This window comes from Acartia tonsa, chromosome 10, assembly GCF_053477335.1.
Source record: "Acartia tonsa isolate MP-2025a chromosome 10, ASM5347733v1, whole genome shotgun sequence".
In the NCBI taxonomy this organism is placed as follows: domain Eukaryota; kingdom Metazoa; phylum Arthropoda; class Copepoda; order Calanoida; family Acartiidae; genus Acartia; species Acartia tonsa.
Window position 1 is genome coordinate 22,037,618 of NC_137269.1, and position 17,026 is coordinate 22,054,643.

At 31.9% G+C, this 17,026-nt stretch overlaps 1 protein-coding gene across 1 annotated transcript in view; it reads left to right on the forward strand.

Annotated features, from left to right (window-relative positions):
* Positions 1–2,018: 2,018 nt before the first annotated feature.
* The window catches only part of LOC145330719 (uncharacterized), a 70,001-nt gene continuing 54,993 nt past the window's right edge, over positions 2,019–17,026 (forward strand). Inside the window, exons 1-2 of the mRNA XM_080175385.1 lie at positions 2,019–2,133; positions 10,691–11,145. Of these exons, the coding sequence (XP_080031511.1) occupies positions 10,829–11,145 (317 nt within the window). The 5' untranslated portion in view covers positions 2,019–2,133; positions 10,691–10,828. The remainder of the gene's footprint in view (positions 2,134–10,690; positions 11,146–17,026) is intronic.

A 17,026-nucleotide genomic window follows, 5' to 3' on the forward strand; every position in this document is an offset into this window, starting at 1 on the left:
TTCAATTATGCACAGATTTTTGTACAGTAAGAGTGTCTTTTCATTTGTGCAATTTTTCAGTATTTTTCTAAACAAATTGTTTTTGCAATGATTTTTTTATATTTTGTGTATGACACTGTGACAGCTTTCCACACTACAATACTTAAAATTTTGAAAATTTTTAAGATAATTAACTTTTGTACAATGCTTGACCAATTGTTTTTGAGAGGGAGTGTGTATTGAAATATGAATTACTAGTCACTACGCCCATAGAGGCCTTTAGGGGCAATTGAAGGAAGGTGGTAATCGACCCCAACCGATTTTCCTCTTTAGTAATAAAAATGGAAGGACTCTTTTTTTAGAGCGATTTCTCTTGGAATGCAATGGTGAGGTTCCCTCTTCATAAAAATGTATAATCCTTCCCAGAAGCTTCACTTTAAAGGAGAAGCATATAATTTAAAGAAAGGATAAATTGTTTATCACCATTTGTGTGTACATTAATTTATTGTCCATTGTCTTATCCTTTAAGATACCTGGAATAACTAATCTTTTTTAAAATTTTGATATCTTTTTCTTTTTGTTGCTTAAAAAACCTAATTGACATTGTTTTCACTAATTTTTAAGGATGCGACTTCATGGAATGTGGGCAGGTTCTGAATATGGGGAGGAGAATATGGGGTAAAAACAAGGAGATTCTTTTATCCTTCTCAGGTACTAACAATAAACATGGGGGAAAGTTTAGTTTTTAGGCTTGAGCAACACCCTTGCTAGGGCTACAAGCCACTTCATATGTAATTCATAACACAATAAGAATGCATGAAAATAGTTTAGAGCTAGTTAGATAGGCATAATTTCAGTTTTCACAGTAAAGTATATTATATTTCATATATGAAAATCTTTGAATTTAGATAAAATGGGCAATTTTGTCTATTTTGTTTTTGTTTGGCTGTTGTGCCATAAAATAAGAATTGTGTTGTCCTTTTTCCTTCATACCTGAATAAGACAGCTTAAAATTACTTCAGAAATTTATTTTTGGGAGGATAACTGCATCATAGTACACTATTATTATTAGGTTATATTTGGCACTAGGTAGCCTTACAGTGTTAAGGCACCGGCGTATTAGGGCTCCACGCAGGGTTTAGACATACGGAGATGTTGAGCTTTCAGTGCTCACCAGGCACTTTGCGTGAAAGCACCCTGTTGGCATTAAATCGTTTTATAATTTCAATGGTTTATGTTTCACCCTACAGCTTTAATAAAAAGTGGTCGTTGATGACATAATGTCGAGTCGACATATCGTCATAATAATGACAATTTTTTGTTATAGGAATATTGTTAGGATGAAGCATAAAAAAATTAAAATCAAAATTGAACTACCCTTCCGAGCTTAAACAAAAATCCAGGAATCAAAATAATGCAGGTGTTGAAAAATCCAGGTTTAAAAAATCCTCCAGAATTTGTAAACTAGTGTCAACTGTCCCATGCCGAGCTCAATTGTAGAAAAGGGAAAATTCACTCTTTTCACTACAGATCCAAAGTTTAAAATTGAAAATGTGTTTTTTTTTATTAGATGTGCAATGTATAAAGTAAAAGTTTATTTCGCATACAATTCAATTTTTAGAAAAAAAAAGGGTTGTTTGTCTGTCAAATAGGGCTTATTTCACTTGTTAAGTGTATAATATAGCAATTATATTTTAATTTTTATGTTAAGTTTTTATGTACAAGTAGCTTCACCCATAGCCTCTAGGTCAGCCGAAACAAAGATTTTTAATCTAGATTTTTAATTGGTTGGGCTGAGTTGAATATTTCTTGAAAGTGTGGACTAATCTGCCAAGCAGTTTATGATATCTAACTGGAAACATATCTAAATACTTTCGTTGAATTTATAATGTTTCTCTTCTATATAAAACAAACTCCTTTGAAAGTCCAACTCTCAAGCTTTCAGTGATATTGTGTAGTTAGGCAGGGAAAGAATTAGGAAGGATAGGGAGGGGAGGGGGCGTAGTACCTCCCCCCCAGCTATCCTTTCGGTCAAATGCACAGTTAAATGTTAGCTCAGCCTAGTTTAGGTTACAAAGCGTGCTATGTGAATTTGTGAACATTATTTTGGTGAAATTTTATTGTGTAATAAATTTATTCGCAATTTAAAAACAGGTAAATCTTACATGTTAAAGTAGCAGGATGTATGTGTGTGTTTTTAAATTTGGCCAGTATGATCTAAGAAACGAAATGTTTGATTTTGAGAACAAACTTTAAGTTAATTTGTATTGTCTAATAAATTACACAATACGAATTGACATAGGTAAAAACAGATAAAATTAATATACTAGAGTATAAATTTGTATGTAAATATAAGTCTATTTGTCCAGTAAGATTTTAGCAACTGTAGATAGAAACACAAATAAAATTTTTTTTCTAGCCTTCTTCAAAAATACAATTTTTGTCACTAACTAAATAGATCACGCTGGCATTGTCGGTTTTTCGCTGGAACTGGAGAGGAAACATAAACGCCGACTCCACATAAATTGAGACCCCATATAGCTAGAGGCTAAGCCACTAGCAATAAATAAAATATTGCTTTTGATTTCTGAGGAAAAATGAAAATAAAAGCAGACATAGTCAATAACACAACTGCTCACCAATTATTCAAACAAACATAAGTTCATACACAAAGATTTGTTACAATTAGGGTCGGTACGTCCAGACGTCTGTAACAGATCATGCTGTAATAGTCCCATCGATTCCAAATCTTGCTAGGTGATTTCTCTAACTATTTAGAAAGCGTAGTTAATCTATAATCTTTAACAGAATGTCCAGTATATGACTTAAAACATGAATATTCTAAAGTTAGTATGTTTTTCAACCTATTTTTTTGTTGAAAAATACACTATTCTAAGACATGAAGATATATTTCGATTTTAGCAATCATTTACTATTAATTTTGTTTAAAACAAGGATGACAACATCCATAAAAGCGAAGCTCTGAAACGATAGGACAAACGGACATTAACACTTGTATAATGTCAGAACTGAATAATCAGAATGCGAATGTATAAGAGTCAAAGCAAAATTGTAAGTAAATTTGTTGAAAAACTGCTTGATATAGGATAATGATTATGGACATACTTACTTTTTTAGGACTTGATTATAGAGTTGCTTCGCTTATAATATTGTACTTTGTTGTCCCAGGAATCAGTATACCAAAAATCAGACCAATCGGATAATTAGGTCACATACAAATTTGTTGTTAAAAATGTAAAAAAATCAACATGTTTAAAATGGACGTACGGACAATCTGGTAATTATTATAGAGTTGCTACGCTTTCTAACTCGTACCTTACTATTACAGGAATCACCATGCAAAATTTGAAATCGATAGGACAATTTTAACATGCCTAAATTAACGAAAAAAGCTATTTAATAAAGTAAAAAAAATCAACATGTTTAAAATGGACGTACGGACATTTTTGTAATGATTATATAGTTGCTACGCTTTTTAAATCGTACCTAACTACTAAAGGAAGCACCATGCAAAATTTGAAATCGATAGGACAATTCTAACATGTCTAAATTAACGAAAAAAGCTATCCGTGACGGACGGACGGACGTACGGACGGACCGACCCTAATTATAGAAAAGCTTCGCTTTTAATAATTATAGAAAAGCTTCGCTTTTAAAAATATAGGGGTGAGACATTAGATAACAGCCATTAAATATGATCAAATATGTTAAACATAAATTTATATAAAAACAAGGATGACAACATCCATAAAAGCGAAGCTCTGAAACGGTAGGAATAACGGACATTAACACTTGTATAATGTCAGAACTGAATAATCAGAATGCGAATGTATAAGAGTCAAAGCAAAATTGTAAGTAAAGTTATTGAAAAACTGCTTGATAAAGGATAATGATTATGGACATACTTACATTTTTAGGACTTGATTATAGAGTTGCTTCGCTTATAGCATTGTACTTTGTTGTCCCAGGAATCAGTATACCAAAAATCAGACCAATCGGATAATTAGGTCACATACAAATTTGTTGTTAAAAATGTAAAAAATCAACATGTTTAAAATGAACGTACGGACATTCTGGTAATGATTATAGAGTTGCTACGCTTTCTAACTCGTACCTAACTATTACAGGAATCACCATGCAAAATTTGAAATAATAGGACAATTCTAACATGCCTAAATTAACGAAAAAAGCTATTTAAAAAAAGTAAAAAAATCAACATGTTTAAAATGGACGTACGGACATTTTGGTAATGATTATAGAGTTGCTACGCTTTCTAAATCGTACCTAACTACTAAAGGAATCACCATGCAAAATTTGAAATCGATAGGACAATTCTAACATGTCTAAATTAACGAAAAAAGCTATCCGTGACGGACGGACGGACGTACGGACGGACGGACCGACCCTAATTATAGAAAAGCTTCGCTTTTAAAAATGGTTAGGGAAAGGTTTTGGATTAAAATATGAATATTTTTTAGCTTTTTTGACTACATTTGAATATGAATCAGTTATTTTATTCACTTGAGTTCTAAATTAATAACATCTTGCAATATCTTTGCATGCATTGCCTATATTGAACATATCTATGATTTTACCTAAATATTCAGAATAAAATAATTATATACAATTCTAATTAGTTTATTGGCTGATTTTGAATTTTCATTGAATCATAATAGCCTAATTTACATGTATAAAGAATTGACATTTAGTATAATCTCCCCGCGTTTATTTTGTTTTAATTGTTATTGTGTTTATATTTATTAGAAATTCCTAATACATAATAAGCAATAAGTTATGAAAATATCATTAAAGTATCAAAACACTTGTGGCTTCGCACCTGAGAACACGAGTGAATTAAGAAATCTTTCTCAAAAGACCTTTCACCTATCTATACCTCTTTTTTGAAAACCTTTTCTAGTACAGAAGAAATATATCTTCCTGTAACTAGAACCGGGGTTCAATTAAACCTTCCTTAACCTACCCTAAACTAAGTTTTTATGTTGTATTTTTTTAATGTTGGTTGAAATTTCTCAGCTTATACCAACAACGAAAAAATTCGAAAAAAATCATGAAACCATTACGTGATTTTTAGCTGTTGTTGGAGGGGGGGGGGGGGCAACATAAAGTAGAATTGCCGACCTTTTTATCTGCCCCCAAATATTACCTTAGATTTATTTCGCTTGTTGGGCATACCTTATTCCTAAAAACCTTGGTATATAATTGTTTTGCTTTGTTTTAAAATAAATTTGTTGGTTAATTTTTATGACTAAATAATTTTGTTTGTACTTTGGATAGTCCGTACGTCTTCTTTGGTAGTGACTTGTTTCTAAAATATTTAGATCTGGATATCTGGTCCTTTTGATTGTTTTTTTTGTTTAAAGTGCTTTTATGAACATAATTGTCCTTGTTTTTTTTACATACTAAATTTATTTTTAGTAAGTTATCTTAATATATTTATAACTAAGTTTACGGTGCAAGTTGTTACGTCAATAAGTGGCTAAAATAACACCAACTGTTTCACTATTTAAAATCTTTTCTAGCTTATTACTAGCACAGCTACTCTATAATCGATTCATGTCTTGGATGAAATTAATTATTTTAGTTAGTATTTAACATTTTCAGAAGGATTAACGAGTTGTATAAACTTGTATTGGCGATAGATAATAGATAGAAGAAGCGTGTGGAAAGAGGGGGGGTTTCCCAACCCTACAGGCAAAATCTATGTGTCTACCCCCTTTGACAAGAGTCTACACCGTCCTGATACACCCCACAAAAGCAGTAAAGGCGTGCATAAATTTTAAAAGTCAGACTTCTCTTAAATTCAAGATAGGTTGTGAAATTTATTATGTTACTTTTGAGTATTTCCAACCCCCTTGAAAATACGTTCTCTGTTACACACCCTTCAAGCACACCCCCTCTCCTTAATTTTGGATTAAAGAGGGTAACAAAACCACTGTACACATGAGTTTAGTTAATGTTATGCTAGTGTTTGAAATCCTTGCTGTGCTACTTCTGGAAAGTATTGTCCTAGTTTATTCTGCCTCTAATTACTATTGTTGAAAAATATTTGTTTAAGGTTAAACCTCCTCTCCTTACATAATATGGGGACACATTTTCATATATTTAAATCATGTAAGACTTGAGCTAAATTAAACCTATCTAGTTTTATTAGGAGTAGCCGGCCCGCAGGGGTTAGGAAAACAAATCTTCATTTCCACTTCCTATTTTAAATTTACTTCAAATAAAGGGGGTGGGGTGGATTACCAGAGCTCAATAGTCACTTTGTGTGAAAGCACCAAATATTCATTGTGTAGATACTGCATACATTTATTCTGTCTGTACGCTTCACTCTATCCACAATGTTATTTAGTCATACTGTGAGATAAGGGATATGGCTTAATTTGCCGTTTAATATAAGATTTGCTTTTTGATTGGTTTAGATACAATACCTAGAAGAAAAAAAATTATCTTAAAACAATTTCTCATAATTTCCTTGAATATTTTGAATTCTGCCTTTAAAGGCAAGTAAGCCCTTCCTAAATATTGCAAATCTTCCTGGATTAGAATGAAAAGTACACAAACATTTTATGAATAAAATTTGTGAAAATATTTCTCTGTTCTTAGCAACTCCTGGAAAAATCCGTTATTCTTTGTATTGCGATTTTTCTCCCTAATTTTTACTGAAAATAATTGAGTGAGGGTTACGGGGTGAAAAAAACGTCCACTTTCGATTTTCGTTTCAAAAATAAAAAGTAAAATATAAAACTTTTTCGAGAGAGTAATTCCCCCCTTCCTCCAACCCCAAATAGTTACAAACCTTCCATTAATAAGGAACAAAACCTTTACCATATCGGTTCAGCGGTTAATGAGATCCTTCACTACAATCATATAACTACAAACATATCTACGTAACTGTATTTACTGCTAATCTGTTGGTAGCTCTAAATTAGCTCTGTAATGTAACTTTTAACCTTTTAATCAGTAGCATGCACAGGGTTTTGTCAATGGGATGTATTTCTGAGGAGATGAAAAAAGAGGAAGGCAGACCTTACAAATTTAAATTAAAGTGGGGTTGTGATACGCTTATAATTATAATTCACTCTTATTTTATCTAAACTTGTTTGTTCTAGAATTCTTTAGATCATCTCAGGTTAAGCATTTTGATTATCATGTAATAAATCAGGATTGCTGCAGGGTTTTTACTTTTTAGATAGTTCTGTCGTACTGTGGGTTGGTTCAGACTCCCTAAAGTAGACAGACAAAAAAAAATGAAATATGTGGATCTAGAGCAATTCACGGTAACAATTATCCCCAAAAAACTATAAACTTTAAAGGCTGCTAGCTGCATACCCGCACACCGTTTTAGGCATCATAAGAAGGTATTTAAATAATCTGGCAAAGCGAAGATGAACAGAGAACGCTTCACTGAAGAAAAAATGCATAAAAAAGTCTTTTCGCACATTTAAGTTCACTGCGAGATAACTGTGCATTATTGAGTAATAACTATTTCAGATTATTTCATCGTTTAAATTTTTGTGCGAGCATAATCTGTATGTTTCTCCACTGTTTAAAGTTCATAGATTTTTGGAGACAATCGTTCCTACATTTCACCGTGAACTGCACTAGATCCAAATATATAGTAGAGAAAAGGAGTACTTAAGTGGTCCACTAGCAAAGTTAAGGATTAATCTGACTTTCTCCGTAAAACAATTTTATTTTGAAAGGTGTGTTAAAAATTATTCAAAAACTTATTTTCTTTTGCCTTACTTTTTTAAACTAAGAAAAAATCCACGAATGGGTAATTTAGAACGATAAAAATATAAAATGTAGGTAAATTGAATTTCTAAACTATATTGACAGAAAGAGTTCTAAATTATTGTGATATAAATATAATCATCACTAAATAAAATCACGAAACTTCTTGCATTTAATGGGGTGCAATGGATACATATTTTTACTTGGATCATACACCAGATTTTTCATGTTCTCTAATAAAGTGAAACTTGCAGCGGGCTTAAATAACTATACCTCCCAACCACTCTCTTACCCCATCCCCTCCTTTCCTATTCAATCAGTAATTTCTCTAATCAGATGACCTATCCAAATTTGGGACTTGTAAGAGTAGCAACGCCATTACTAACTATTGTTATGATAATGTGACTGTCACTTAAAAAGCATTGTTTGTTAGTAAAATGCTTGTTAGGGCTATTTTGCAAACATTTGAACAATTTTTAAAGTGTACAGTAAAAATTTTGCTTTTAGTTAGTTGTAACAGGTGACACATAGGAGGGTGTATCTACCCCCTGAAACTGAAAATGTTGTTGTCTGTGATACACAACCCAAAATTTCACACACACACCTTTATTTTGGTTTATATTAGTGTCCAGAGAATTAGTTTAATCTACTAAAAGGGTTGTTTTGTTTTTCATAATTGGGTATGAACAACAATTTTATGTGAATAGTCTCATCACTTGAGATCCCTGCCTTTTCTAAATAATCCACAAGCAGAGATTTCCCTGTACTTACAAAGCTTATTCAATAAACCAAAGTACAAATACTATAATAGTTATTTCTCGCATTGTATTATAGACAGCTTTCCGCGGATATAGAATGTACAATTATAAGATTAAAACCAGCTTTTTTAGCCCCGAGGTGCCGAAAACTCGTAGAAAACTGGATATAATACGATGCTAGACATAGTTTTTTCTTATGGATGAGAACCGGTTCCTATCCACCTGATTCGAATGAATACGAGAAAATTCATTCTTGTTTTCTATTTTTCTTAATCTGAAATATTGTTTTTGCCATGCTTCTTATCAATGACGAAGCCTCTATACTTTAGACTCATTTTTTTTAAATTCCCAATGCAGATGTAAATAATTTATGCTGTTTGTTGGCCTATAGGCCTTTGCATAAAATAAATTTCAATATAAGGTTTCGTGATTTTAATATAATTTTTTTTCTTCCTTCTTTCTTTTTCTTTCTTAACATCCAGTTTGTAGTTTTTGTTTTTTTATTCATGATTTTATTGTTCTTCGCCAACGTATGAACGTTCTAATTCTTGTTTACTATTAAAATTACATTTTCCTTGCAATACGTTCTATAATCTGAAGATTATCAAGGAATTAGTGCTAAACGTTTCAATATCTATACCTAATTTATTATAATACATACATATATCACTTATAATATATAATTTTTCTTAAAATATGAATGAAAGCTATGCTTCTATGAGACTAAATATTCTAGTTTTCAATTATTAATTCTTTGTTTTTATTTGTATTCCTACGTGTAAGATGGGTGGGGGATGTGGGGGTGGGTGTGGGAGTAATAATTTGCTCCTGAATGGTTCATTTCAATACAAATAACTCCCCCCTTATCCCATCTCTGGGTGTTTTACCCGCACACACACACACACACACATATAAACACACACACACACACACACACATCCACACTAAGAAACAAACCATTCACTAATATATACACACATACATACACATACTTTCTTACTTACTATGTATTTTCATTTTCCCTTACACACACACACACACACACATACACAGAAACAAACACTCAGCACGCAGACACACACACACACGCAAAGTTTTATGAATCATGGTATTATAATATTCATTTTAAGATTACGGCAGGATGATTTGTTTTCTTTTCATACTTAATAGTATTTTAAATAGGTATTATAGACAGTTTTCCGTGGATAGTAAAATACAAAAAAACACTATGATTAATAACTCTTTTGTTGTCTCCGAGGGACCAAAATCCCAACAAAACAGGGAACAATTCTAGTATTTCTATTTTAGTTTTTGTAAACTACCCATTATTTTGGAAGCTTTAGATCCGGTTCTTATCCAGTGGAAAAGGATTGGATTCAGAGCTAGTGCCTCTTCTGTTTTTCGCTTGCTCTGTTTAGAAGCGTGACCACTTTCTAATTCGAAAAGTCCGTACGTCTATATGTAAGCTTAAAGTATATAATTTACTTGGTCTGTCGGTCATACTACAAAAGATATATTTGTAAATTGTAAATTTATACAAGGTTTCGTGACTTTCTTTGTAAATATTATCCTAAGTAATATCTTTCATTCCTTCTTTCTCTCTCTCTCTCTCTATAAACTTTGAACATCTACTCTATAGCTATCTTTATCTGTTTGTCAAATTATGATTTTAATTTGTTTCACTACTTATGAATATTATCATCCTTGGTAATGGTATAAAGGTGAACTGAACTGCAAACCTGCATATTAAATAGTGGATATTCATAGATAAATATCAAAATATACGGAGACAAGGATCATTACATTTATAAGAAGCGTATCTAAACAAAATTATTATCATAGTTTAGATAATAGAAGAAAGCTTTTATGTCGTCTTGTTACATGAATTTGCACGCACGGATTAATATTAAAAGGACATTTCTAACATATATAAAGTAAAGTATAAAAACTTCTACTTATTGACTGGCGGATATATTCTAATTCTAGAGTAGCTGCGCTACTAAAAAAGGGTGGTATAGTAGTAGAGTTTTCTGTGTGTATGTGTGTAATTATGTGTGTATTCATTTTGCCTATATAAATGTGTGTTTGAATGTTTGTGTGTGTGTGTGTGTGTGTGTGTGTGTGTTTCTTCACTATTCCTTTATAACATCTTCGCCCTACAAGTTATGTTTATCTAGATTTTCTCTGAGAAAGAAGAAGGAGAGAGATCTTACACACTTGCATCAACACACACTCATCTGCCTCCGGTAGCCGCGAGAGAAGAAAGAGAGGGGGAGTGAGAATGGGAGGGAGAACATCCCATCATCACTGAGGACATGACGGACCATGTATCGGGTGGGGGCGGGGGGCCTGCTAGGGAGATAAATGGGGGAAAGAGCGAGGGCATGTCCTCCCTTTCCTGTGTTGAACTCAGCGGCCTTCCCTCTTCCCCCTCCCCCAGCCCACCTCCACCTCCGTCGGGAAGAGCAGCATCCCAAGCATCCCCCCCAGAAGCCCAGGACACCCAAATATCACCACCCCAAAATTTGGGGAGGGGACGGGAGGCTGGGGGCGCAGCAACCCATTCCCTTTCCTCCAAGAGCAAGAAGTTAGTTAGATCTGAACGTATCTCACTACCATACTACTCAGATAGGTACCATCTTCATTTATTTACAATTATAAAGTAGCTACGCTGCCGAAAAGTGTTAAAATAATACAAAGTAAAAGTTATTCAAGTGATAAATAGCTAGTTTCAGTGATTTTATTCAAGTAAGGTTTGTATAATTGATAAGAATTTATGTACAATATGTAATATGTATGTATGTAAGTTTGATTGAGGAATGTTTTTTTTTATTTTGTTAGCTATACTACACTATATATTATATACTAATGGTTCATACATACAATTTTCTTACTAAAACTAGTTTTCAACTTTATTTCTTTTACATCTCTATACTACATACATATACTTTATATCCATTATACACAGAACAATGTCTGTGGTCTTTTCTGCATATAAACTTTAAGATCTCACAAACTGTTTAACCACATTACTTATGCTTTTATAGAAGTATAATTACTAGTCATAACAATGCTTTGAAGGTACTTAATCTTAGGGGGGGGGGGGGGTGAACTGTTGGGGACGAAGCATCTAATAATGGATTTTATAAAAATAAACATTAGAATAAAATTAAGTGGTGAGGCAATCAATATGCTGACAAAAAAACAAGATTAATGTTGTACAGTAATAATTAAAATAAAAATATCTGAATTTTATGTATTAACTTAAAAAAATTAACTGCTGACGAAGGGACGTACGTACTTACAATCTTATCTATAGAGTGTGACTGTTCTACTATCAATAAATAATAATATTATTTGTTATTTTGTACTTTACTTGATGTTAATAAATAATGTATATGTAGCTAGCCCAGATATTCTTATAATGTGTCATGTCAAAGTAAAAAAAAATACTTTTACAAATAAAGATATTTTTACTTTTTATTCTTTAGCTTATTTGTTACAATTTTCTACATTTGAGAATACCATTTATATTTTTCTATTTTGCGGATGTAGAATGAAACCATTTAAAGCTATCCTTTTGCTTCAGATCAGTAGCATGAACTGACATTTTCTAGTAGGGTTTAAGAAGCTTTATAAAGTGTCTCAAAAAAGCAGCCATGTGACGTCTTAAAAATGAGCGATGAGATAAGAAGAAGGAAAGAAAACCCCTAAAAAAGAGATCATTTTTATGACGTTACACGGCTGATTATGATTAGACAAAAAAATACTACTATATATTTTGTTTGATTGTTAAAAAAGTCCAATAAAAGTAAAGTGAATAATATTTATTATATAACCCTATTCCTTCAAATTTTGTGAAAACTTGTTTAGAGTTCTTTTTATGAATCTTAAGCCTACAGAATTTTTACCTGCTGTGAATTTTCTATCTTATTAAGTACCAAAAATGAGTTTTTTTCTTAAATAAAGACATGAAACAAATTTTAAAAATATAATTCTTTTAAATCATGAAATAATTGGAATATAAAAAATACCCTTTATTTCTGGTTAGGATCCTGATTTTTAAGGTGTTTCGATTAGGTTGGATAAAATCCCTTTTTCCTAATAGTTTTACACTGAGAATAGTTATAAACCTTACCTAGACCTATAAAAAGCTTCACTGTAATGGAGAACCATATTGGTGTAGCGATTATCAAAATACTTGGGTACTAACACACCGTTACACAGACAGACAAACTCTTTTTAATCAGAATCAATCCTGAATCCAAAAAATGAGAACGATGTCTGACTGTCTCTCTAAATAATTATAATTAGTGTAGTTTTGAATTAAACAAAACGTTTGACACGCACAACTCTATAGTTGTGGCTAAGCTTTAAAACTTAATCATAATTCTGAATAAAAAAAATGTTTGAAAATATATCTTTTATATGAAATTTAGAATATTATCGTTTACGTGAAATTGTAATCTGTTGTTTATCTTAAAACAGACGATTTTTGCTGCATATAATTTACGGAAAATTCAGATTTAAATGAAATTTCTTTCTGGTTCCCCGTACCGCATCTTTTGAATGTGTGTGCATTCTTGACTTTAATTCCTATGCTCCTCTCACCTTTCCTCTCCTATAGATAAATATACACGGTGTTTTTAATAAATTGTCATTAAATAAAAATATTTCTTAGTTGTGGTAGGTGTTTCCCCAGGCAACCTCTTATTTGTTTTTCTTCGTTAGAAATATTTTTTTTTTTTTTTTTTTGGGGGGGGGGGGTTAGGTTGTCTTAACTCAAAAGAAAACAGCTTAAAGGCACCGCAGGGCCAATAGCTTCAGACGGATAGACATCGTTCTACTTATATATTTATGTCCTTTTTAGATAACAATAGCTAAGTGAACTTTTAAAAAGATTAAATAAAAAAGAACACAGTAAAAGTGTCGGACTGATTGTGACGTAAAAAAATAGCCAATGAGGGGCCACTATAAATTTTACCATTGGTCAATAATGGCCTCTCATTGGCTATTTTTTTGTTACATCAGGATCAGTCCGACACTTTTACCGTGTTCAATAAAAAACATTTTCTAAATTATTAAATGACTCTTTTTAATCGTTTAATGTTCTTTTAGCGCATTTTATTGATACACCCTGTATTTGTAGTTCTACTAGCTTTATGTATAGTTATACAGACAGCTTACCCTAACTTTCAACTGCAGATTTAAATTAAAATTTTGAATTTTCTATTATATTGGTAAAATTAAGTTTTATTGTATAAATATTTGATCACAAAATTAAGTTATATTTTGTTAAGCTGTATGATCACTGCCTAATAGCAAATTTTTTGTGTTTTCTTTGGGGGGGGGGGATTTTTTTTAGAACCGTATCTCCTATAGAGAGTGACGTATCCCCCAAAACTAGCCTAAAACCATTCCTGGACTAATCTGTCCACCTGTTATGAGATATTATCGCACGAACAGACAGTCTTTTACTTGAGCATATGTGAAATTGTATTTATTTTGAATTGAAAAATTAAATTTTGAGCTGACAAATGTACTTTGGAGGCCTGAATGTCAGACCTCTTAATTTTCCATTTAAATGAAAAAGAATGGAAATTTGCATAGATATTTCAGCTATATTTGCCTCTCAACTTTGATAATTAAAACAAGGATATATTCTATTTAGTAGCGAATCTTTTTGATAATAGTATCGATATTAATAGTCATTCTTTTAATAATCTTTTGCGCAGAAATAATAATATTATGCTAAAATATTTTGTTTTAATCCCCATATAAAGCTGATGTTATTCTGCCCTTTTTAACAAGGCCCAGACCCTTTAATAAAAAGTTTTTAATTGTCTCTTAATAAAACAAAATTGAATATTATATGTAATTAGAAGACTCTTTCAAATTTTTTTCTTCAAATCATTTTTATGCTCATTGAATAATTTAAAAAATACATTGATATTAAAAATCATTGCATTACTTTAATTACTAGGTCTTTAAAACAATCATTTGATAATGCATTAAAAACGTAGTACATTAAACCCTAAAATAACAATGAAAAATATTTAACAGCAAATTTATTGCAGATGTTTAAATTGCAATAAACATATTTTACCGCAAACATGCACATTTTAATATGTAGTGCAGCTACAATATAATTATTCGTCTATTTGTTATCACAGCGAAGCTATTTCAAACACATAAAATTTTTACTGTTTATTTTCTCGCTTCATTGTTAGTTTGATGTCTTGTTATCGTATAAATGAACTAGCAGCTTTGCCCCTAGCCTCTAGGGGCTGTGCCCCTAGAGAAAGTGATCAAAAAATAAGTAAAGGTGAAATTCGTAAAAAAAGGACCAAGGAAATCTTCTACAAAAAAAATGGGGGGGGATTTTTTTGTTTTTGGGGGGGTTGGGGGTGTCCCACCCCTCAAGAAAATAGCCTAAAACCACTTAAAACAAATATTCCCTGAAGAGTAGAATCCGATTGGTTCAGTGGTTACCGAGATCTTAAGCTCCAGACGGACGGATAGACGGACAGACTTTGTATTATAGATATAAAACGAGTATATAATATAGCTTATTCTTTTTTCACAAAACAGGGATTTAAAGAACACTTACACTTACCCTAGAATTAAATTAGTATCTATGAGCATTATTGTCCCCTTTTTTTCGTAAAATTATTAAATTGTCGGTCAAAATTTTGCTTTCTAAAAGATTGTTAAAGAATGAAAAAATGAAGGATAATGCAAATGGCTGACAAAATAGGTCAAATAGTTTTCCTATATTAATTATTCTTTTTCATTCTATTTTTCTTTTCCCCTAGCTAGATGATTGATTAACAAATTTTTTTAAAAATCCGTCTGTAAAAGGTACCAAATCACTTTTTTATTCGAATTTAAGTAAATGCATTTTTGATACAGATATTTTCATCAATAAAATCATGTGCGTATGTATTCTTTAATGTCTGAATTTCTTTTTAAACTTTTAAATTTTAAAATACGTCTTTTATTTCTATTTTGGGTTAAGGAAACTTTTAAAATGTCCCCAGAGGGTTAGTAACCAGTGTGGAGGGAGGATTAGTAACCAGTGTGTTTAGGCAACAGGAGGGTTAAGGCGCCTAGCAAGGTCTAGGAATAAGTTTTTTTTTTCAGTTCAATGTAAGGTTTAGGTAGGGTTTCGGAGGTCTGAAAACAAGTACGTCCAAGCTTTTTCGAGGAAGGTAAATTGTGGGGTTTCAAAGGTTTCAGGGGGGTAATCAAATATATTTTTTATATTTTAGGTGGGTAAAATGAGGGATTTTTAAAGATTTAGGGTGATAAACCGCTTTACCCTCCCCCTTGGACGTCTATGCCTTAAAGAACCAATAATTGTAATTAAGAGAAAATATTATTCCAATATCAGCCACAAAAAGTCATGTTCTCTGAATGTTATCATTCTTGTTTTATCTGAGCTGGATCTTTAAATCATTTTAGTGGTGAGCCAAATCGGGGTGATCCGAATTTCAGCTAATCACAGCGCGGCATTTCATAAAATGCTGAGCTCTCATTGGTGGAAAGTTGGCTCACCCCGATCTGGCTCACCACTAAAATGATTTAAAGATCCAGCTCTGAATTTTCTTTAGAATACAAAATGGTTGAGCATATTTGACCCCTCTGCATAATAGTGAAGATATAAGATAATTTATATTCATTACATCAGATATAATAATAAATGTAGGGATAATATGCAAATAATATCTTAGATCTTGGGGCTATCTATGTGTTCATATTTGTGTCCACACCTCGTCATAAAAAAAGTTAGGGGATTTGAATAATTTATGGGTAGCAACAGTAATTTTTTTTGGTAGGGGGGGGGGGAATTTTCATTTTTTTGGGGGGTTGGGGGTGTTACACCCCCACAAGAAAATAACTTTAAACCACCACAGGACCAATAGGTATTTACCCTGAAGAGTAGAATCCGATCGGTTCAGTGGTTACCGAGATCTTAAGGGACGGACAGACAGGCGGACAGACAGACTGACAGACAGACGGACAGACAGACAGACAGACAGACATCAAGCTACTTTGTATTATAGATAAGGAAAGTAATTCACATACTATCTAATTTATCCCAACTTTTGCTTTGGTGAGGTGTGTGTATGTAAGCTTGTATGGACTGTAAATACTAATAATTTCCCTCTTTCTTTTACTTGTGATAATCTATAATGTAATATTATTATGTACCTAGGAATAGATACATATTACACATTACTATTCATATAAGTTATACCCTTTAGCTTGTTTGTTATTTCTTTTCTTTATACCAACATTAATTATCTTATTAGGTATTCACTACGTTTTTTTTTATTGATAAAGGTGTATGATAAAAAAGAAATTCTAAAGTTATACCAAAGTTTCATTTTAGTAAATTAACATTTAAAAGATAATTTTAAAACTCGAGAAAATCCAAATTTACGTTATGGTAACTGTACAAAAGTGGACCTTGAATCATTGGATATTAATAATTAGGTTTAACATCCATT